This window comes from Cygnus olor, chromosome 3, assembly GCF_009769625.2.
Source record: "Cygnus olor isolate bCygOlo1 chromosome 3, bCygOlo1.pri.v2, whole genome shotgun sequence".
Lineage (NCBI taxonomy): Eukaryota > Metazoa > Chordata > Aves > Anseriformes > Anatidae > Cygnus > Cygnus olor.
In genome coordinates, this window is record NC_049171.1 from 110,157,358 (window position 1) to 110,182,209 (window position 24,852).

Below are 24,852 nucleotides of genomic sequence, written 5' to 3' on the forward strand. Positions count from 1 at the left end.
CACCTTCCTTAACAGTACAACCCTTTATAAGCAACCTAAAAACTTTAAAATGCCTCCTGGCCCGTTTTCTGTCCTCTTCTGGCTCTATTTAGTGAAAAAACAAAAAACCCAGCACAGTACTTACCCTAGTGTAAGTGGCAATGCCTAGTCGGCGGTGGGGTAGCCACAGGAAGCCATCTGTGCACCAGCCTTTTTTACTACCTTCAGGTTCCACGAGAAGCCCGCTGTTATTTTGTCATTGCTAATGATTACAAGTTCACAAATCTATCCTCTAGTAATAGCTTCAGTGAACAGGCAGTTTATTAGAAAATCGTATCTTCAGGTGGCAGTTTAGAGCCCAGCTGTGAGAAATACCCTGAAACAGGACTGCTTCCTAACAAATCTGAATCCTATATGCAAGCAATCAAAAGACATTTATTTATATAAAGTTCTGTAAAAAAATAAATTTTAGAACAGCATAGTTTCATAGAGAAAAACATTTTCTACAGAGTTCCAACTGCAAGATTCTTATATTGTACCATCATTAAATAAGGTGGGACACCATGTGAATTTCATTGCACTAGAAGAAATGCAAAGCATCTTTTTAATATAAAGATATACAGAGCATTCTAGACAACTACAGCTGTGTTACAGCTATGTGTTCTTTTGGATTTGGTCCAAAGAAACCTGAGTCTGTTTCCAGAGAGAATGAAAAACATTGCACAGACAGCTGATCACTTGTTTCTTGCTGAAGGACACTGAAAAGATCACTCCCTGCAGCTCACTCTGAGTCTAGTTTCCCCGACTATCAATAGTGTCCTTTCTTGGCCTCTGTTCTTAAGTATTCACCTCACAGTCGTCACACTTCTTAGAAGAAAGTCGGTCTGTTGTCAGAGCCAAGTGACTGCTCCCAGTGGATTATCACCTCTTCTGCTCCCAAATTTCAGCCATGTTTAGGTCTAAGTTGTTAAGGCCTTTCAGAGCTTGAAGGTTTCCAGTGTAAAAAGCTACATCTGACGTAACCAGTCTGCATTGAAACATACAATAAGATTAGCATCTGAATGTATCAAATCTAGCTCAAATATTTAGAAAAACCACCAGAGGTTATTTATGAATCAAACAATTACAATGATGCATGTTCAAATACTACGACCAGATTAGGTATGATAAACATCAGTCCAAAACTCAATGCGATGGAGGTTTTTCTTACGATGGTGATAGTATGCAACCTGTGATTCCTGCTAGATGTAAAACCAGTTATTAGGGAAGGGAGATAAAATTCAGCAGGAATTAGGCACCCAAAACTTCTATCCTCTTGCTGTAATCCCAGGCTTATCTTGACTTAAAATTCTGATTCCATCACAACTTAGAATACTAATTATTGCAATATTAGCTTCTGTATTCTGAAAGATTAATAGAAAAGCAACCAAACAGCTATACTGAGTGTTTACAACACTTACATCCAGAGTTAAAATCCATTACACTGTTGAAACGTATCATGGGATCACACAAACATGACCACAGTGTTTCTGGTTAGGAAACAGCTTTTACTCCTACATCTTGCTCTATTTTCACAGTTGAAAGATAACCAAGATTCACAGATCTGGATTTTTACTATTGTTACAGAAATGAGCAGTTTAAATATGGGATGAGAAACAGAAAAACGTGATAAAAACTAGGTCAGTAAAGACTGCTGGAACAGCAGCAAGTGAAATTCAGTGTTTGATATTTTCCTTCTCAAAAGGCCCCAACTACATATTCGGAGAGATGTGTGCTCTAAGGGAAGTAACTGCTGCCATAAAAGAAGCAGGCTTGGGGCATCGCTGCTTCTAGCTGGAGGTGAGGAACCCTTCTGACAGGGAGGATGACTCTGCTGGGAAACACAGCACTGCTAAAGGGATCCTTTTAGGCCCTCCAACTACAGGCATCAACCAAAACCAAAAGCAGCAGCACGCAGACAGCACAGCACAGTTCAGGACTATGCAAGAAGCCCAAGATCAAACACTCCACAAAGCACCCTGAGTGCTCGAGTTTGGGCTGTGCAGCCTCGCTCTATTCAGTAAACTTGCTGGCTTACGTATCTCTGTTATCTGTATCTACACTGCAAGTACAGAAAATCATTTCACATAGGCTCACATAGAGGACAAGGATGAATAAACTTAAGCAGGACAAGAAAGAATAAACTGGGACAGGAACAAAACTCTTCTTCCTTCCAGCAACATTTAAGAACATTTATAAAACTTCCTTCTCTGGCTTCTTCAACCTAAGACAAGGCTTTCTTGCAGGTGGGTAGGCTGACTGAATTCCACCCCTGCTTCGCTGCAAATAAGGGTCATTAAGAAGCCTTTTGTTTCAGGGCACAATCTGACTTAAAATAGAGACTGAGCCACAAGAGGCTGCACGCTTTCTCCTGAGATGACCGGGCACCATCAGCACCCAGCCCGTGAGAAGTGCCGCTGACCAGTTATGGTGAGGGAAGGTTGTACTGGGACAGGAAGGGGCAATGCGCTCACATAGCTTATCTCTAGTTCAAATCTCTACTTCTGACACAAAAACAATTGCTGTGTAGAAGCTACCCGACGCACAGATGAAATGCCACTTTTTCTTATTTTACTCTGCTAGCACCATGAGTCATCATCCACATTTTAACACCGCTTCAAGGATCACACAATTCTTGCAAATTAAAATGTGGCTACTGCTGTCACACTGAAGGGGAAAAAGCAATTCACAAACTGAAGAGCCCTACCCAAGTCTCACAGCAGGCCTCCAGTAAGACAATGCCCAACTCCCCAGGTGATTAGCAAGCTGATTGCGTTCTGACAGTTACTATGGGAAGGCACAAGTGGCGTCCCTTATCGTAAGAAGGCTCCAAACAAATCCTTAGACATGGGAGTGTGGCTGCATTCTGCTTTCCAAAATTCTTACAGAGAACAATGTCCGCCCATTTAAAGTAAGCAGTAAAAGAAGTGCTCAAACTCACCCATTCTGAGGTCCTCCGTCATTGACTACATTTAGGTGGGCCAGCTGCCTCTTCAGATGAAGTTTGTAGCTTGCATTAATTCTTAAAAACAACATCTAGAAGAAACCAAAGAACCAGGATAAGGAACCATCCCCATGCTTGCATCATTGCCTACAGAGAAGAAATACCTTGCAAATATCTAAAATCACACTAACCTTCTGTTTTATTCATGCAATTCTTGTTATTTTCCCTTCTGCCTCCTAGTCCTGCTAGCCAGGCACAACATATAACCTACAGGACAGTATACACCTGCCTTATCTGTTACATGTTGCACTTAGAGACACATTGTTTTAAACACGATCTTTTTCTTCCCTGTTGTCTGGATCATCTGGCAACTTGTATTCAGGCTAGAAGACAACGTATCTTTTTCCTGGACTATAACCACTTACAGTCTTTTTTCCATGAGGAAGTACAAAAACAGTTTGAAGGAAACATTTAATTTAGTGTAAAAAGAGAACCTACAACTCAGCACATTCAGTGACTATCAGCCCTTCCTAGCTTTAGATTTACAATTCTGCAGCAGATTCAACTGCAGCCAAATACTGAAAAAGCACGTGGTACAATTTGGCCACAAAATACATTTAGGGACCTTCAGAACCCACTGTGTTTGAGCAGTGTTACAGAATAATTCCCCAAAAGGGCTGTCTTTGAACGCTGAAGTGTTGCCATTTGCATAGAATTTCAGCACTAATGTCTGAATTGAAGATCCACCTCTCTAGACACAAAACTGCAGCTCCAAATGCTGGAACCAGTTAATTTTGTGTGTCTCATTGTTCTTGCTGCACATTCAAATGTTTATTTCAGTTCAGACCAAGCTGTCTACGTGACTGCTGCCAACCCCTCTCATGCGTGGGTTTTGCAAAAACTTGGTATTTCCCCCCCTTTCACAGATAAAGCAGAAGTCTCTCTGTTACAGAGTGAACGTGCGTTTGCAAAGGAGGTGTTACATGAATCTCAAAAATAACATTCACCTGAGTTTGTTCCTCGGGTAGGAGATCATATATAGCTTCGTGCATCTTTGCCATTTGCTTGCAGATATTCCTGAAGCATGCTGAAGGAACAGGAGCTTTCACTTCATACTGGAAATAAAAACAAAACCAGTTACTCCTTTCTGCCCCGGTTAAATGGTTCACACAGGAGAGTTTCCATCGGCCATCTGAAGCCCCGCATTGCTGCTAACGGTATCGTGGACCAAGGCTCATTTAGCACACCACAAATGAAAGCAGTCACTGGACACGATCTGTTGCTCTTCACCCAAGGACTAACATCATACAATCTTTTATCACTTCCTGCTTTATAAACAGTCACATTCAAAGCAGTATGAAAGCTGAGAATTTCCCAACTTCATCTGCTCATCTCTGTTAGTTTTAATTGCTTCTCCTCGCTTATTATTTTTGTTGGTTTCCATTACCCTATGAATTACAGATGCAGACAGAATGATTACTGCAACGGCTGAAGAGATGCACGCAATGTGCCCTGCTAGCTGGCCCACTTCACTCTTCTTTGGATTTATATTCTCACCAGAATCCCTGACAGAAACGATTATACCTCTGAAGAACATGCCCCCCGGAACTTCACCACAGGAAACTGCTTCTCTAAGATTACATGCATACAAATTTCAGAAGGAACAAGGGAAGAAAAGCATAAAACAGAAGGTGCTGAAAACTCAGTGTGGGCCAAGAAGCTAATAAAAACTGCTGCAGAAATATCTGGGAAAGCAAAGTAGGAAACTTCTTTTCTCTAACAGTGACTGAGCTCTGAGAAATTAGGCATGGAAACCACCAGAAGGCGAGTGATTTGCTACAAAGAGAAAACTCTTACGTCCCCACCCTGGAAAGGGAAGATCTCTGACTGTGATCTTCGTTTTTCCAGGTACTTCTATCCCAGCACCAGCAGAGAAGCCAGCTGCTCTTCGTCTCCTGGTGGATAGGCTGTGCTAGCACAGGCCTGGGTTAAACACCCGCGGGTTTCCCTCCCTAAGGAGGGCAATACTTCCCCACACAGACTTGAACAACTCAGCGCAAGGGCTGACTCATTATAACTAATAATTTACCAGCACATAGGAGGAGATGCTTGCTCATATGCTAGCCTGAATTGTGAAAGAGAACAAAGCTTGCCTAAGTGGGGGAGAAAAAAGAAATGGGGAGTTTTGGGAAAGTCTTTAAGGAAAAGCCAAACCAATAACTAACAGGAGAAGTAGCAGAAAGGTAGCACTTCCAGGAGCCCTGCTCCCTGTGTGGGACAACCGCAGAGCACCCTGGACTGTACCTCAAGACACAAGAGTTAGGCAACAAACGATTTGCAATTTACCAGCGTGGTGTAAAGCCAGAGGGAACTGGCAAGCTGCAGCTAAGGCTCTTGCATGACTACAGACAAACTCCTCATGATGGCAGGGAAAAAGCAATAGCACCAGAAAGAAACATGAGCTCCAGCCCTGCACGTAGCTGGCCATTTTTATCTCCCGCTAAGGTCAACAGTGTGTAACACCACGAGGGATCAGACAAAAATTCACTGCTCTTTCCAGTCACAAGACAGCAAGCTGCAAGAGAAGCAAAGAACTCCACCTGTTTTGTTGTGTTTTTTTTTTTCCATGAACATTTATCCCTTTCTAAAAACCTATGCCTTTTAAAACTGTTAATTATAGCTGTTACACATCCCTGTTCTCGCTTTACGCCTGTGCCAAAGCCACCAGAGGGATGCCGGGAGCTGGCTGCGCACCGGTACAGCTCCCTGCAGAGCACCCGGCCTCGTGGCGGTGGGGTGGCAGAGCACAGCTCCTGCTCTGCAGGGCTTGGGAAGGCAGAAATAAGTTGTCTGCGCTGCCCAAGTACCAGGCCAGTGTCCTACCTACTGGACTAAACCATTTCTTCTGTACGAAGCAGCGCGGTTTCCAGGCTGCGCAATTTATTTGGTTTTAAACCACACTGGATGCGGCACTGCCATGAAACTCGCTTCCTCATTCAGATGTACACACATAAAAGCAGATGAGCACTTTATCCACAAGCTACTGAAGTATCTGGACCCTCACAAAAACCCATACAACAAAGCTACTGACATGCCTGTTTGCAAATTTCCCATGTTTTTATGTTCTGCACTGCCTGCAGTGCCAGGACTTTATTATTGCAGGAACAAGAAGAGCCAAATTATGGGATATGTTAGGAAGGGAGGCAAATCAACACATGGCCTCCTCTTCTGTACTCTGTGGATTGCATTCGTATGAGCCAGGCACTCTCGCTCAAGCCTTTAGGACCTTTAAAAATCAGGAATATTCTCAGTTTGTATCTCATGCCAGCTCACAAGAGGTGAACAGGCTGCAAAGATGGAAGGACGGTAAGGGATAAATGCTCACTAACTAAAATCAAGAACAAAAAGCGTGCTAATGATCTGCTGTGAGCTAACTTGTTTAGTATCAACAACCAACGTTCTTGCATTTGTCTTTTATTTTCACGAGGAGTAACAAAAAAGTGATCAAAAAACCATGTTACTGCACAGAACTGCTATTTATAAACATCAGTAAAGGGTATAAACATGTTTTTAAAATGTAAACACAACAGAGAAAAAACGTTCATTTAAATGCTTTGGATTTTTTCCCTACATTTAGGTAACACTATGGCTAAAAGAAACACATGAAAAGAAAAAACACAGCACAGAATAAACAACAAACAATAAAATAATAGAAAGAGCAAGGAAGACAGAAATTCTGCCTGTTACAGCTGCCCCACTGCAATGAAGCCCCCAGCACACCAACCCATGCCACATCACGGAGATGCTGCGATTCTCATAAGCTGCCACAAGGAAGAGGTTGGCCGAGGTCAATCAATCAAATCTGACGCTGAAGGATTAATCTTTTTCTCTCATGAAAGAGCTTTTTTTTTTTTTTTTTTTTGTAAGAGCATAAGAGCCAAAGCAAAGCACTAGGCTTTAAACGCTCACATACTTTATCCATCAGATTAGTGAGCCCAACAGGCCTGTCCTGGGGCAGAGTCTCTTCCGTAACCCCAAGGAGTGCAACGTCCTCTGCCTCTAGGTGAGTCAGTGACTGGATCCTGCCCAGGGCCAAACTGTTCAGCTGACAGGCACTCATAAAACATTAAGAGAACTTAATGGCACAGCTATCAGCTCTGCTACGCAGCAGGAACTACTAAGCACAGACTTCTAGTCCCCACGCTTGCAGCCCTATCAATGAGCAGATCCTTCCCCTCAGAAAACCGTTCCTCCTCAACATTTTTTGTCGTCTCCTCAGCTGCAGGAAATTACGCACACAGAGGCAGCATCTGGATGAGCAGGAAAGGGGAACCAGCTCTTTAGGACAGGCAAGAGGCAGCAGCAACATGACTGCAGACAAGCTGTCAGGGATAAAACTGCCCAAGGCAGGAGAGTGCTTCAGCTCCTGAACACCAGAGCATCCACGCCAGCCAATGTCCATTACTGATGATGAAGTAAACCAACAATTTTTGGGGGGTGAAGACGAATGACACCCATGTGGCAAGTGTTAAGACAAAATAAATTCCCAAGTACTGCACAGAACTTTCTGTATACACGGTTTAAAGACATTCAAACGACTCCCGATGAGGAAAGTTTAAGACTTCATTTGAAGCATCTAGGCTGTATACAGTGAGACCTCCACCTGCAATTTAGAGTGTGTATAATTATTTCTTAAATCATTACCTTGGATAATAGTTTGTCAAATAAGCTATCCATTATGGCAACAAGCTTTGCTGAAATTTCAGCTATGTGGTCGTGATAATCCTGTAATGAAAGAAAGCAGGTTTTATTTATTATCTAATGACATTCGTATTTTTCAGAGCACAACTGAAAAGCAGAACTTCCAGTTTAATTAGGAAATGCCAAAAGAATTACCTTTGTTATGTGGTCAAAATGCCTGAGCATGCTAAACTGCTTCGGCTGCAGTCGAGCTTCAAAATGAGCCCTGATAATAGGAATGTAGTGTACGATTAGCTGTAGGCAGCGTGAAGAAAGGGCTGCAAATCCAGAAGTGAGAGAGGAAAAGAAAAACAACAATTATTACACAAGAAGAGTCATTTGGTATAGACTGTCTCCTGTAACATGAATGAGATAGACCTAATGCAATTTAATATGCTTTAAAACAAACAAACAAGGTAACAAGGTAGGAGGTAAGCACTTTTTTCCACTGAAGACCCCACCCAGTGGAGACGCCAGACGAGTACCTGGCCATTCACACCCAGATTCTGTAAGATACGGGATAAGGGACTAATTTTACAAGAGGCTTTAAGTGTCTGCTTGACATTTTGAGCCCTGAGCACATGCAGACATCAGAGAGACCTCACAAGACCTGACTCATCAGCTACCTAACCTCGGCAGCCACATTCTCAAGGCATCAACATTTCTCCCCCGACAGATGTACACAAACACGCTGCCCTGCCAGTGCCGAGCTGCCCAGAGCCAGCTCCTGCCTGTGGTGCCGGCAGGATTCCCAAACCCGAGCTTCTCCTGAGCCAGCAGCAGGACATGTGGTGGTGCCAGCTTGATCACCAAGCCTTCTGGAGCAAAGTCCTGAATGCAGCTTGTCTCTGCTCACTTGTGTCTGCTGCAACACCATGGCCAGAAGCCTCTCAGACCACCCTCAAGCTAATTTCTTTTTAAAAATTAAATGCAGTTTGGTAATCAGTACACCCTGAAACATGGGAACTGGAAGCTCAAACACCTGCTTTAACCCGCCACCAAAGGCTCTTAATTTCAGTTTAAAACTGGGGGGTCTGAAGTACCACGTCAGGCTGTTCTGCAGCATGGAAGCGTACACCTAGTTCTCCCTGCAAAGGGCAGATAAAGCAGTCCAGGCAGGAAACTCTGCACTGTCAATTCAGCTAAATAGCTGCACACTTCAAATGAGAAATTCTAAAGCCCAAAGCAGAGTTTGGATTCAGCACACAGACACAGAGCCCTAATTTACCTGACTGCACTGAGACATTCGACCACATAAAGACTAATTGTTTGATTCAGAGCCACCCACAGAAATCATTCTGCACATTACTGACATGCGATTATAACCCACAGGAGCTGCATTTGGACACTGCGTTACAAAACACAGCACCACAGGGCAGATGGGACAGCACAGCTCAGCAAAACACACAGGGAGACTGGCGTTTGGCTGGATTCCTCTACCTACATACCTCCAGTCTCAAGACTGAAACACTGAGCAGCTCCCAAGCATGCCAAAGTCACCACTGAAAAAATAACTACGCCTTCCCACAGGCAAAACGTTTTCATGGAAAAACTTACTAACCTGTTTATTTCCTTCTCACAACAGAGCAAAGCTTTGTATTTGTGAAGTAATGTGGTAGACAGCAAAGGAATTTGATGGATTTTAGTGCACCCCTTGAACAGACAACTCATTAGCCTTTATATGTGTTTTACCTTTTAACAAGGAAGGTTTTATCACTGTCTGTGCTCTACACACAGTACCACAACACAAGCAACAGCTTATCCTAAATGTTCAGTGGTTAGTTTTTTTGTTTGTTTTTTAAACAGACAGGAATACAAGATTTGACACTTCAAATACAGAAATCCATACCTAGATTTTTGTAGTGATGGTTTTCAAGCCAACAACTTGCAACGCGCCAGCTCCAAGCACCAGTTGGCAGCTTCTAGAGTTGAAATACTACAAGACAAAAAAAAAAGAAAGATAATGAAAAGGTATGCTGACTCTGTAAGAAGAACACACAACCACAGTTTAGAAATACTATCATTAGAATTGTGCAAGGTTAAACAGATAATTACAAAATAAACAATGCCACTACCAGGGTTTCACATACTCATACTACAGAGGAGTCCATGACTATTAACTAGTAAGACAAAAGGAATTTTTTTTTTTTAAGCTAATTTCAGCAGTCACTGGCCTGTAGTATTTTTTTGACTCAGCTTACGCTAAAGCACTCAAGGCAGCACTTCATGAAATGGAAGTAGAAATACTGTTATTAAAAATACAGTTAGCTAGTCAGTGATTTCAATTCGGGGGCTAATTTCTGCTTTTGTATGAGACCTTTGGGTGAGGTTTCTCTTAGTCTAGAAATAGAGTATTAAGTCAGAGGTTTAAGTCAGAGGTGCTGCAGACTAGCTACATTCAGCCTTACTTTGAAGGCACCACACTAGCAGCTTTGTACTAGGAATCTAAAAAAAAAAATGTTCTTCTCAAACCAGGGCCCTGAACAAAGTGAAGGGTAAAGATCTCACCAGTTTTGCTAAGTAGAGTGGAGGGAGTAAAAGTGTAATACCAGAACAGAAAATATCAAAAGGACTCATTTCTAACTTTGGCTCCAGACTTTTCACACTGTTCATGTTACAGGAAGCTTGAAAAAAAAAAAAAAACCTCACTGCTGCTAAGTAACCGAATTTGTGTTTCTACCACTACAGAGTGCTGAGATCTAGGAAATGATGCACAGAAGTCTTGAAGCAACATCAAAAAACAACGCTACAAGAATTCCAGGTATAATGGATGACTTTTGACTTGATCTCCCTAACTTAGCTCCAACAGAAAGTAGTAATTAAATGCACACAGGCCAACGAGGTCTCTGGAAGAGTATGACAGTTCCTCTTAGCACATTCTGTCTTATTTCGGAATTCTGCTCTACCACTCGGCTCAAGACCCAAAATACCCTAGTCCAGGTTGGGTGAGGCAGTAGAGATGAAGGAACTGTTGCTGTTGTCCCTGACCCCTGCTATGAATGGACAGCAGGAATTCCAGGGCTCATGTTTGAGTGGAACTGTGACACTGGGGTGGAAATCAGGAGGTTAAACCTGAAGAGTTGGCACCTTTTCTTGTACTATTTTCAAGCTAGTGCCTGAAACTAGTCACCAAACTCAGGACCGCAGGGGATGTGTTGTGAGCAGCAGATGTGCACCTGCTCTGGGCTGCCAGAGTAGTGAGTCGAGGGCAAGTAAAGCAACCCAGACCTAGTGCTCACAACTGAACCTGAGCTGCACGTGGTCCCTGAGCTGACAAGGGGCATAATCTACTCTGCTCTCAGTCAGAAGTCAGGATCTGAAACTGTCTGACATTCACTTCATCCCCTCCTCCTGAAAAGCAAGGCCTTTTCTTATGCCTCCTGGTGGACTTTAGAAGCAGATCCACTGAGCTAAAGACAGACATCCTACACAGTCTAAGCTCCTCTGAGGTATTCAGCTTAGGTTAGCACCAGCTCATCAACTGTGTGGCAGACCATTAGAAGCATGTTCTGTAAAGGATGACAGACACTTGCACTCTCCCTCTGCCTTTCAGGGATATTGCTAACTTACCGGATGGCCTGTTGCAGACAAAGCAGCAAGGAAGTAGAGTGTCTGAAACATCAAAAGAGCAATACCCCCTCCTTGTGTCTGCTTGGAGGAAAGCATTTCCACGTTCTGTCACCATGGCTGCAAACCTCCTCTTGTCTGCGCCAGGTAAACTCCAGTAACAATGACTGTGTTTTTGATCAAACAGGTGTCGTTTCACTCGGGTTACAGCCACAGCTCAAATTTCATCATCTGGGAACCACTTCACAGCTTCCAATCACAATACAAACTAGCTCTTGTTACATTTGTCATGCAATTATCACATAAAAAGTATAGTGACTTGCAATGACACCTTTAAGGAACTCTATTTTGTCCAAAGCATAAAAATGCACTTTTGTTTTGGTTCTTGTCATCGTTCTGATGGTCAGCTCGCTGCCAGAGATAGGAACTACAACAATTAAACTGCACATGCTATTTGGGTACCAAGGAATAAAACACGACTAATTTATGTAGAGCTCTAACAAGATATGGTAGGGAGAAAGAAGTAACACAGAGATGCAAATCTGGCCAAGTCTGAGGCAGCTGCTGCTGTTCTGCCTGCCTGCAAAAAGGTGCTGCAAGTCCTGTGTGAAGCAGCAGCTTGAGAACAAGGTGGAAAGATAGGGATCCCAGTCCCAAACTAGCTTGATTCTCCTTGGATGGTACTTAGAAAGGTTTATGGATGAAGCTGAATGATGACTGTAGGAAGGAGTGCTCCTGTGTCTGGATATTCAGGTAAGAACTACCAGCCAAAAGGAATATTATTTAAAGGTGTCTCTCCCCAGGTATGTTCCCTCCATGGCCCTTTTATGTAAAACCTACTTTTGCAGAGTATAATCTGTTGGTCTTTTATCAGTTATGCTTATGTTCAGAACTCTAAAACCTGGTATAACCTCTGTGGGCAAAGACACAAGCGAAAAACTTGAAATGAATTAACTAATGAGCTTTGGATATATAAAAAAGTTTTTAGGAGCATTCATGTGCTCCTTTTATTCTTGTTTACTTGTATCACCTTGCAGTATCTGCGCTGTATCAGCTTTCATCTTCTCTAGAGAGAAACAGACTAATAAAGGGCCCGGTCTTTCATCATCTTTGCATTTTACAACAGCAGCTTCATCCTACACTATTTTTCATGCTTCTACTGACCATATTTCTACTGACTTGTAGAAATCACGGGAATAGGTTCCTTCCTGAATACAGATACATCTGTGACATCTGGAATCAAATCACTTCTTTGTCAGTAGCATTAATCCTACATCCACCCTGAAGGACAGGCAGCTATGACAAACACTACTAGATGGGATTTCAAATATCCCAGGTGACCAAGAGGAAGGACGGCCTTCCTGACATAAGAAATTGCATCTTCAATGCCCTTAGCTTAAAAACCTACCTTACAACACAAAACAAATGCAATCATTTCTAGATAACTTGTATCATCTATATCAAGTCATAAAAGCATGTGAAACATTAGAGTAAGACACCTTTGCTGCCCTGAATACCCCGGACAAGTACAGACTGTACATTTGGAGTCATACCTTCAGTAAATCAGACAGGCGGGTAAGCATGTCAGTGGTGATGGAAGGAATGTTATCCACACACTGGCAGTACTCAAGGATTATTCTTATTAACAGCAATACTGTCCTGCAAGAGAGGAAGCAGCCAAATATGTTATTTCAGCGAACACAGGGTATCAAAAAATTACAAACAGGCCAGTCGTGCTGATAGAAAGCTACCTAATGCTGGAGATTACAGCATTAAATAAACCCAGTAACTGATCTGAGGTAAAAACTTAACATAAAAAACAGATATAAAGAATACTCGTTTCAGAGGGTGGTGTGTGGATAAAGTACTTAATGTGTATGAGAGAAAACCTCTAATATTCATCAGCATAACTTTTTAATCTCCAAAAATAACTACTGTGGAACTAGAAGCCTCCATGCAGATGTCAGCTGCGGAAAAAGTCTAAAGCTCCTTTCTTGTAACACTGTATAGTTCTGGCCAACTTTGAGCAAGTATAATCCAGAGCCTGTAGACAACAGCCACTGAAAAGGATGCAATGGATGTTGAGGAGTCAAAAAGAGAGAAGGCAGCTATCAAGAAACAGCACCAAATATTTAAAGATGCTGAACACCTGTAATTTGCCATGAATTCAGTGAGGACCAGAGAATTTGGGAGGTACTGCATGGAATTAGGAAGGCACCACAAAGAACAAGTACACTCCCTTGAATTCAAATGCAGAGAAGACAAGAAAACTGAGGCCAGATTCAATTTCAGAGTACATATTCTAACACTTCAAAAAAAAAATAAATTCTCTTTCTTCCTTTAGGCAGCAGGGTATGGATAGAAGATAAACAATCACTGAGAATAAACACCTGAAGAATTCTGGGGGGGGGGGAACATCTAGGCTTTTTTTAGTGAATGTTTTTTATTTGATTAAATAGAATGAAAATGTATGTAATAGTGTGTGGAACAGTATTTGTATCGATGTGAAGCTGACAATTGGTTTGTGGAGCTAAAAATAAAGTTTCAAATGAGCAGAGATGAATTATCTAATGTATAGTCTATTAAGTAAATTTTATCCTTCCGAATGTGTTCAAATGCTCCTACTTGACCTGAAATGCTCTTTTGCGGTGGTATCGGTAGGCTGGCACTGAAGTTCTGAGCCATCAGCTTCTGTTTCTAATTGAACAATGGCACATCATCATGAAACAACAACAGCTGGTCAAAGACATTATGTAAATCAGCACTTTTCTGTTTAAGTTTGGGGTAAATTGATGTTAGGACTCTGGGGAGTGAGATCTTCCTGCTTTACTCCCTCTCCAAAAACACTTTCATGCATATTTAATGCTTAAGGCTCTCAGTCTTTGGAAACACAGAATGCTTTTGAATGAAAGAAGTGTTTCAGTATTATGTATTTTAAAATATCTCTGATATGGCCAGTTTTAAACTATTTTCAAATGTAAAGCAATCAGGATATCAAGAAATAAGGAGTGCAGCTTCTGAGATAGCCCATATCTTATTTCTTATTCTGAGTAAGATAAGCAATCATTCAGTAGTGGACTATTGTATTTTGCCAGAGATAACCTATACTGTAAGAAATAAAAACAATATTCTATGAAGATAAATCTGTATTTTCATGAATAAGTGTCTTCATGAAATAATGGCTAAAATCAAATGAAACCGTAAGTTCAGTCTAGTCATTCAGAGAATAAAAAGCATTTTAATATACAGAAGAGCTTGCAATGCTTTATAACTGTTCAGGAACTAAAAAGAAACTAATCTGTGCAAGAAGAGGTTTTCTTTCTATTTAAATAAGATTGCTAAAGCTATTAGTATTTATCACAATTCTACTTAAAAACACTTGCCAAATAACCCACTGCTAAGCGAAAAATGCTTCTTACCCAACTGTTGCATATTTTTGTCCTTCAACAATAAGAAATTCAGTTGGCTTTCTTTCTTCAGTAGCTAAGACATTTAGCAGAAAGGAAAAAGATGAGTTAAACTTAAAAGAAACAAAAAAATGCTAATTTCTAGAAATCAAGTGTTCCCCTGCCCAAGTTTGAAAATAATGGATCAATCTTTGGCATATGTCTCTATTAAAAAAAAAGTCATCCCTCATAATTAATGTAAGTAACCTTACTGGTTATATCTGCTGGAACGCAGATGGGATTTTAGAACAAAAAACCCCCCAAAGTCCCACAGTCATTATGGATTTAGAAACTTCAAATGCAGCAGGTTAGAAACACAAGAAGAAAAACAGAAGTCACTAGGTTTTCTATTGTATATTCTCTAATGATTTGCTGTGTATATTAATATTTTAGCTTCAAACCACTACTTCCCTCAGGCTTCAGAGTAGAGGCTCCTACTGATGCAGTTTTTCATTCTAAATTTGACGCCTCCAGTTTCCTATCTGCTTGAAGGAAGTAGCAAAAGCTTCTTTTAAGAGGAATGGCAGATGAGCATCTTTTGGTATTGTGTTCCATGATTTGGGTGAGTATTGCCTAGTACACCCCCCATCTCTGCTGTGCTCTTTTTAGGGGAGCAGGGAGGGTTTCCACACCATGATAGTATTGTAGTTTCCTCCTCCTTATCTGTTGCCATTTTCCTTCCCCTCTGTGTGTATTTTCTTCCTGTTCTAGCTGTTCACACACATTTATCACTGCAATATCGGATGAGAATACCCGCAAGGTAAAAATGCATTATGCAGTCCCATTTTGCCCACGGGGAAATGAGGCACAAGGAGAAAAAAGTGACTTGTCGGAGGTCAAATGAGGTTTCTGTGGTGAGGTAAATAATTGAATGTACATAAGTTTTCACTTCCATGAGCAGCCACGTAGCATGCTGCCTTTCATTGGAACAACTGGGAGATGAAGCAGTGGAAGAAGACCTAGCACTGTTTTACACAAGGGGGACTGAGCACATGCATGTGCTTCTCAGTCCCTTGCAGCATTTCAGCGGTATGTTCTGGGGGAAAGACTAAATTCCTGCATGGACTGGAAGCCTCTACAATGCAAATGCTACTATAAAAAGTAGCTCTCTTCCTGTGCTAACATTTAAATGGATTTAAAACAAAAACAAATTTAAAGTCAGCCCAAGTTTCAACACCACTGACAGGGAAAAAAAAACCAACTATCTATTTCCTTCCTTTTTGATCCTGCCCCCAGAACCCAGAAAGCAAACACAGATCAAGAGCGACATAGTGACATCAGAATATGTCCATCAATATTAACCAGCACCGTTTGTTGATAACACATTACCTGAATTTAAATGGCAGAACTGCACGATACATACCTGTTGTTTTTTTTTCAGGGAGAGAAATTCTGCCATCTGACACAGAATCGACAAGATCCTGAAACTCGGCAGGAACTTCAGCTTGTTTCCAGCGCTCATTGTCCAAGAGTAGGCTGGTTATAAAGACAAAAGAAAGGAGGCTGAGAAAATGAAATACCTTGTCGTGACACCTCTATTGCCTGAACTGCTGTGGAACCAAAAATAGAGTAATTTAAAAAAAAGCCAGTGGTCCAAAATGTTACATTATTAATCCTTATTAGAAAGAGGTGCAGTAGCAAACCTGAAAAACACCCTCCTTGGCCTAGAGATCCGAAAATTCATTCATTCAAACTATCAGAGGACAAAGAGGACCCTTCTAGGGAATAAAGATTCTTATGAGATCAGTGCCACTGAAATAATGTAGAAATACTGAAACTTTAAGAACTTATGATGAATGAGAGTAAAAAGGAGTTGACATGTATTACTGGGAAGGCTATTTCCCAAGAGTGGTTTGGTTTTTTGTGTGTGTGTGTTTCTCATTTTTATTTTTAATGTTTTTAAAAACAGTTGGGAGTGCACTATCCTGGAGTTAGCGACCGCTGAGATGGGGCATTTCAGCCCTCCAAAGTCACTTTTGAGTTCTTCCTGTAGCTACTAACTGTCTTTATTTAGATAACCATAGAACAATCCAGTTTGAAGAAACTGTTATGAAAACAGTAAAAATCTAAAACCATTGAGAACAATTGTGTTTTAAAACAGTGTTCCACACTGCCCCCACTTCTGCTAAGTACAACTGAATTACAAGCGTTCCAGGCAACAGAATATCCGTGTTTGTTTGCATGGGAGTGATAAAATTATTCAAGTAAGAACATGAAGGTTTTCTACCCAGATACCTTAGCTTTGTCTTCCTCTCCTCGTGGAACCTATTCACAAATTTATTGGCTTGACTCTGAAGTGCTCCTCGCAAGGACATACTTTTTCTGCCGCAGATCTGCTCGGTGTCTAAGATAAAGCCTTCCATCAGCCGAGAAAGAGCGACAAACTCATTGGAATTTAACTTCTCTAGGAAGCCACCCTATATGCAAAGAAAATCCTTATAAGGAAACAACACCACAAAAATTCAGAGAAGCCAAGAAACAATTAGTCAGCATGTCTGAGGGCTACTAGTATTTTAAGAGGCATGTTATTTAACTCTAAATGAAACAAGGTAGGCAGACTGCAGCACAAGCAGCTATCTCGTCATAGATATGCATTCTCTGCGTGGAACTTCAAAGACAGCAAGTCAGAATATTAAAAAGGAAAAAAAAAAAGTAGCAGAAACCCACATTGCCTTACATTGACATGATATGTTAATGCCTGTGTGCTCTGGGCTTTAATTAACATCAAGCGCCTGTGACAGTGGGAACAGTTAGTTATTTTCAGTTGAGAAAGCCATTTCAGAACTCTCGGTCATTAAGCCACTAACTTGGAGTAACTGCTCGTTAAGGATGAGACACCGACTGTGGTCTGGTCCAAGCTCCTTACCTTTGCTCTTGCCATGAGGAACTTGACTGAACGATCATGGCAGATATCAGAAGCATTATAAAGCAACTCTTGAATATTGTTTGCCAGCCTGCCCAGTTCCAGTTCAGTTAGCTTCATGTCATCGCTGATCCTACAAATGACAGAACCATTTGCTTGAGCATCAATTTACAAAAAACAGTATTTCTGCTCACAGTTTGAAGGAGGAAAGAACCTTGCAGCAGCTGTCAAACACAGACAGTCAGTTAATCACCAAAGTCACTTTGTGCAGATGGGCCCTTCCAAGCTGCTGTCAATGTCACGTCAGTCCCCGTGACAAGCAAATGCACAACTGCACTGTCCTTAGATTTTGTTTTAATTCCATATCCTAATTGCTGCTAGTTGAGAAAAAAAAAAAACATGCAACCAGTACTAATACAATAAATAGTAATGTTTACTGAACTAAACTTTAACTGTTACTCCTGTAACATTTGAGCATCACAGCATTTTTCTTCCAGTGTAAGTATAAGGCCTACCACAGATACTCTGCACTCATTCTGCTAGCTTTTTAGCCTTCGGGCTCCTAAGTCTCTGTTCTTTAAAATAATTTTGTGGCTTGTCTACTGTTTTGAAGCTAGGCAAATGGCAGAGCCGTGTCATGTGCTAACTAGTTAAGATAACAATCTTTTGGTCTAGTCTGGCTGTTCAAGTGCTGACAGCGCGAGAGGAGGGAGAAAACCTGGGATGCTACAGCACAGCAACTGGGCTAACGTTGCCATAATTGAGTAAGTTTATTAGCCCTCTCCATATGTGGAGCAGAAGTACAAAGAAAACCAGAAAAGGGATGAAACAAGTTCATTTTGGAACAGTTTCACAGCCAGCCTCAGACACTCCTCTACTGCTCGACAGCTCAATCTGGATGGTCTGTTTTTAGCCAACTTGGCTAACTGCTCCAGGCCAGTTGGGATCCAACTCCCTCCTGCTTCCTTGCTCCTCACCGTAACCCCCTGGACTCCTCTTCACACTGCGTTTTTTTTTCCCAGCATAGGATGGGTGTTCGGACATACCCTGGCCTGGATCTCTTTTAAGCACAACATATTTAAAATAAATTCTCATTCAGCCAGCATTGTGATTTAGAGGGGGAAGGTCCCTATCAAATCTGACAGAGAAGGACTGACACTTAAGTACCAGTCAGCAGCAGTGAGCAGGCCAGTCGCTACCTTCCATCCTTCAGCAGGGTAAGAGGTGGTATTTCAATTTTGCTTCATAAAAACGCAGTATCCAGACATGCTGGCTTTCGAAGTGGCTCAGAGCTGAGTCCCACACGTTATGCCTGGTTCTTTTACAAAGGCAGCTGACTTACAGCCATAAATAAGGAATGCATAAAAGGTTGTTCAAGAAGTTTATAGCTCTGGAGTCAGGAGCGCCACAGGGCAGCACTGCCTATGCTGCCAAAGCACTGAGATGTGTTTGTCTAATCATACAAGTCTCAGAGTTGACAACGAGCAGAAGATTTTTCACTAGGATTCACCAAGGTGCATTCCATGAAGCCAGCTTAAAAGAGAAAGGAAAACTAGCCACGCTGAACATGTGCAGGGACAGAGATGCCTTTGCCAGCTAAGGCTATGACAAATGATCTGTGCCTTTCACGTAGGGCAGATTTTGCATCTCCCCCTGCTTTCTACAGCAGGGGGCTCCCCAGCAAAACAGACAGGAGAAGGGGCCCTTTTCTGTACGAAGTGACAAAATCAGTACCTATACCACTACACACAGATGAAAACAAAGCTAACAAAACAAAGGCGAGATAGGGACAGTGCAGTCGGATGGCAGGCAACAGGGGCAATCACAGAAAGCCACTCCATATCATTTACCTGGAAAAAGACATTCCTCCAAAGTAACTTTTGTACCACACAACCAGCCCCTAGCGTCCAGCACCTTGTTTCTGACAAGCTGTACAGTCGATGCAGGTAGTGCATTAACTTACATCATCTCCACCCCTCCTGGAGTAACAGAAGAGGATGTTTGCTCTTTGCTGGATGAGGAATCGGTAGTGCATTCTGGTTCAGAGACTGAATCGCTGCTACAGGGCTCGCTGTTTGGGGAAGTGTTTCTCTGAGAGGTAGTGTCAGCTGCTACAGGCGGGAGGTCCGCTTCGCCAAATGCATCGCTTATAAACATGCCTTCGTGAGTCAGGTAAGCCACTTCTGTGTCCACTGTGCTGTCTTTAACAGAGTGCTTTTGTAAGGTGTCCTCCAGGTCTCTGGTTCTTTGGTTCTTGTCTAGAACCAAGAGAACCACGCTACGGATAGTATTTAACGTTGCCTAGAATCAAACATAACTTTTATTACACAGCAAAAGAAAACCCCGTACCACAAGCTTGCACTGCAAAGATTTTCTTTTACCCACAAAATTAAACTAAATCCTAGCTTTATTTTCTATTGTGCAATTAGCATTCAGAGGCAGACCCATCTGTCTTTGATAGTAACCAATATCAGATGTTTCCGAGAATAGTGAAAGAAACCTCATTTGGAGCAATCCGACACATACAAAGTTCTGCCCTAATCCCCAGCAGCCTGAAATGGATGTAATCACGCTACAAGAGGTATTATCTCCTTCCCAATGCTCTCTTTGTTAGCACTAATCATTTCTGCCCTGGATGCCGATATTCACATATCCCTCTTTCAATCAAAAGTTTGAACTCTATAATCAAAATGAACACCTTGAAACTTCAAATGGAAAGTAACTTCATTCCATGTCACGTCTGAACCAGCTATGTGAAAATCTCGGTAAATGAATGTCTTACCTTTATTCTCTTGAGGAAGATGGTAAACTTAGAGAAAATATCCTTCAGTAAGTCAAACCACTGAGGAAAATTCATCATCCTTATCTGGTCTGCAAGCCTAGAAAAAGAGCAGTATTCAGTAAACAGCAAATATTTACTAACCATGCTGACTACCGGCACATAAAGAACAAAACTATGCTAAAGTGGAATTGTAAATATAAGGAAAACTGTGCAAACTTTTATCTGGCAAGACAACAGACATCACCTGAACAACAGTCATGATTAACACAGTGTATGCAAGTGGAATAGGGAAGGAGGTGCATAAAAATAGATCATGTTAGAGAAACAAAAGCCTCACATTTACCATTTAGCTTTTCCAGGGTATAGTGCTCTTTTCCCCAAGATAAGTATGTGTTACTATCAAGGGAGGGAGTTAATAACGTTTTCACAAATCATGTGGAAAAAATGAAACCACAAAAAAAATTAAATACAAACATTTTGCAAGTATTACAAAAGCCATGTTCTTAAACCCATTTTGCTGCATTGCAATGAGACCACTTCTGCTATTAAAGTGCAAGTCAGCTGTTTGCAGCAGAGGGCAGAAAAGTCACTGGCCAAACAAAAGTTAAACCCTCTACTACCGAGTTAGGGCATAGTTGCAGAATAGTAAACGCTGGAGAACGGCGAACAAATATCCAAATGTTTAGAAATGATGCTGTGCCCAGTCTTTTCTCAGTTTCAGCATGAACACCATGCAGATTCTGCTGCTCGCTTTGCTTTACCAACTAGTCTGCTTGGTTTTACTGTTTTGGGGTAACCCTTTACTGAGCCAAAAGTACCAGAGACACAGAAAAACAGAGGCTGGTGGGGTCCTCTGGAGCTGGGACCTCTGAAGATCCCGTGTCCAAACCCTGCTCAATGCAGGTCCAACTACATTAGGCTGTTGAGGGCCATGCCCAGAAAAGGGTTGAATGTGTCCCAGGACAGAGATCCCACAGCCAATCTGGGTCTCTTTTCCAAGGTTTGACCAACCTTACAGTAAAGCCTGTGTTTCCTAACATTCAATTAGCATTTCTCAGCTTCCATCTTGTTCCCTGCTTGCCCCTCGTCCTCCCCTTGCCCACCTCTCAGAGGAACTTGGCTCTGTCTCCATCTCTGCCAGAACTCTCCCACGGGGTAGCTGCAGACAGCTCACCCCTGAGCCCTCCACTCCTGAGGCTGAACAAACCCAGCTCCTTTGAGCACTGCCCTCTGCTGGATCTCAATGCCTCAATTCTTGTACTGGGGAGTCCAAAACTGAGCACAGCCACCAGATGTAGCCTCGCAAGTGCCAACAGAGGGGAAGGATCATTTTCCTCGACCTGTTGGCTGTGCTAACACAGCCCAGGCTGTGGCTGCAAGGAGGTGCTGCTGGTCCACAGCCACCTTTTCTCCTGCAAAGCTGCTCTGAAGCCAGCCAGCCCCTGCCTCTCATTTAGCAAAGGGTTGCTCCCTCCCAGGCGTAGGACATGGCATTTGCCTCTGCTGGGTTTTGTGAGGGTCCTGCTGGCCTGTTTCTTAGAGCTGGTGTTGCCTGATCTCCTCTCTGGGTAGCTGCTATTCTCATTCATATGGGAGGCACTGAAACTACTGACAAATTTTAGTACAAAATCCCAGGTTATAACAACAGGGAATGCCCTCAGGTAGTTAATATATGCCTAGATATGGTAGTTTAGGCTTCCTGCAACGAAGGTCAGAGAATTTTTGCATTTATTTTAAAAGTAACTTTAAGGGAAAGATTTGTAGCATTAGAGTCTGAATGAGAAAAGGAATATGGTATATTCTCGCAGAGGCAGACAGGAGCAGAGGCTTAAGGTGAAACAGAAGGGTAATCCTTGTTTATAGGGAAACTGAAGCAAAAATTAGAACAGTTAATTTATCTGTGCTAAAAGCATCCATCTCCTGTCCCCCACCCACCACAAAAAAAAATAATCTAGCTGTATACTTACTTAACAACCACTTCTGTATCTATTTCTTCTATCTGCGATACCGTATTAACCACACACTGTCAAATTTAAAGGGGAAAAACAAAACAAAAAAAAGATCTTAGCTTCTAACTGCTGCTGAATTTCATAGCATGCACAATAAACCTCAAGTTAAATAAGGAAAAAGAAAACCAAAAAGGAACGACATGTATCATTTAACAGCTTGTTTCTCTAAGGAAAAAAAAAATCAACGAAAGCAAAACAAACAAAAAACCAGCAAGACAACCACCCCAACATCTAGTTGCACAATACAGAGGACCTCTGTTGCTAGATTTCTCCACGCTTATTGCTGTGCTGTGGCCTTTCCTTAAAGGATGCTGTGGGGTACCACTTTCAGCTAGTACACATGAAACTGGACGGCTTCTTCAGGTCTCCAGAACGGTCGATTTTCATTCCAAACCCATCTATTGTTTTACAGCGATTTGTTCACTGATCTCTTTTCACATTACTGTCTTGTAAGCCCATGGTACAAATTAACTTCATTTAGACTGAAGTAGGGGTTTTCTTCCAAATGTCAATCATTAACCTGATGAAATGAGTCAGCAGCATACGGACTCATCTTGTGTTTACATGCATGTGTACAACCCAAGCGGTGACTGCTGGCAGCCATCTCAAGCTACACTGATTTTACCATTTTACCTGAGCTTTGCGTAACGGTGGTCAGTACAGAAGCTTCTTGAAAACAAAACTTGTTCCTGAACTATGCAGTGAGTTAGTTAAGTGCTTACAGTTCTCTGCTCTTCCACCTGCCTGGCAGTAAAGAGCTACTGAAGTACTGACCAAAACAGCCCAGCAGTGCGCCTGAACAGGAAACACATTTGAGACATGGGAGGGAAACGGTTTCCTCTATTAAGGAAAAATGTCTTTAAAAGCTCAGACAATAGGCCACAACGACGCAAACATATTCCACAAGCCACGCAGCAATGCTCTGAGCCTGTCGCTTTTCTCTATTGAATAGAAACTTTTATTGGAAGTTGATTAAACTTCATCTATTACTGAACAGAGGTGGCAACTGAAAAACCACAACATAAAGACAAATATTCCCAGCAGAACGGGGAAAACAATGTATGGCTGAGGGTGAGCAGGAAAACAGAGTGCTACGTGCCCACTATCTGAGCGAGCAGAATTTAAAGGGGGAAAAAAAAGGTCTCGTTGTGACTGCCTACATATGCAAGTGACAAAACAGGAGACTGATGGGCAGATGAACAGCTTTATCCTGGTGTTACCCATTCATGCAGCTGTACACAGAAGGTGCATGCCCTTGTTTTTCCAGGCTTATAGTAACACAGCATGACTAGAAAGTAGTGCTCGCTCCCACCCGCCGCTGAGCTTTCAGGGAGCTGGGCAATGACCCAGCCCAGCTTCCCACTGCTTTCAGGTGGGAAGGGAACCAGCAGCAAGAGGCAGGGGCACTTAAAATCTAAATTGTGTTGTCAAGAGAGAAATGACTCGTATCATAGCCAAGTCCTTATGTGAGACAGTTGCACACTTTGTCACTTTGTCTTCTCATTCTGCCACCATAAGCATCAGCAACGCCAGCTTCTCTTATCTATGCCCACCCTGCTCAACCAGATCAACCATGGGGTTGCAGTCCAAGATAGACTTGGGAAGCTAATCTGGCTTGAAACAAAACCTTTAAAATAATAAAAATTAAAAGAATTCCAAACTTTTAAAAGCTGGAGAAGTTCCCAATCTGATTCACAACACAGCTGTGAACTCTAAAGGCAAACCCACCACCTAACTGTCTCCCCATCTTTGGGATACAAATCACGGGTGGCTGCTAACACATCACAACCTGACTCCTGAAATAATCACGTATCTTTAAGGGGGAAAAACCCTACCCCTACATAATATCCCACATGTGCATGCAAACAAACAAACAAACAAACGAGATGAGTAAAAATGAAATTCCAAACATGTTCAAAGTTCAGCCTAAGTTTTTGTTTGTAAACAAAAGCCATCACGTCCCTGTTCAAAACAATCCATGCATTTTTCTCCAGAGAAGACAACTGGAGTCATTCGTTCATTTTTTGTTTTAGCTGTTTTTATCTACAAAGACTTTTGGTTTGAAAATACAGATATACTGCCCTAAGTGGCATGCAACCAGACTAATGCAGACAAAGGTTCATTTTTGAAGTAATTCTTACAGGCAAGCACTTCTACCTTCATCATGAACTCACCTTGCTCTCTTCAGAAAAGGCAGGGATGTTTTCCAGCTTTTAACCACATGCCTAGACTAGGTCTGAGCTAGCACTGAGACAAGTAATATTTTCTGTATCATTTGCTGGTAATTTGTTTGTTTGTTTGTTTGTTTTTTCAATTGGGATTTATTTATTTATTTGTGTGTTAATGCCAAGAACCCCATGTTTTGTTGTTCTTCTTTTGGTTTGGTGGTGTTTTGTTTTTTGTTTTTTTTTGAAACAGTATTATGACACTACTATACTATTTGGGAAAGCTGTGTGCTAAAAGAAAAAAGAAAAGCTAAAATC

General features: G+C 41.9%; 1 protein-coding gene across 2 annotated transcripts in view; it reads right to left on the minus strand.

Moving 5' to 3' along the window:
* Positions 1-7,733: 7,733 nt before the first annotated feature.
* The window catches only part of VPS54 (VPS54 subunit of GARP complex), a 41,563-nt gene continuing 24,444 nt past the window's right edge, over positions 7,734-24,852 (minus strand). For both annotated transcript variants that reach the window (XM_040553612.1, XM_040553613.1), the window contains 11 exons: positions 22,328-22,383; positions 20,361-20,457; positions 19,542-19,879; positions 17,582-17,711; positions 16,951-17,132; positions 16,079-16,191; positions 14,689-14,752; positions 12,823-12,928; positions 9,552-9,638; positions 7,859-7,980; positions 7,734-7,747 (listed from right to left, as the gene is read on the minus strand). In XM_040553612.1, coding sequence (XP_040409546.1) covers positions 9,552-9,638; positions 12,823-12,928; positions 14,689-14,752; positions 16,079-16,191; positions 16,951-17,132; positions 17,582-17,711; positions 19,542-19,879; positions 20,361-20,457; positions 22,328-22,383 — 1,173 coding nt within the window. In that variant the 3' untranslated portion in view covers positions 7,734-7,747; positions 7,859-7,980. The remainder of the gene's footprint in view (positions 7,748-7,858; positions 7,981-9,551; positions 9,639-12,822; positions 12,929-14,688; positions 14,753-16,078; positions 16,192-16,950; positions 17,133-17,581; positions 17,712-19,541; positions 19,880-20,360; positions 20,458-22,327; positions 22,384-24,852) is intronic.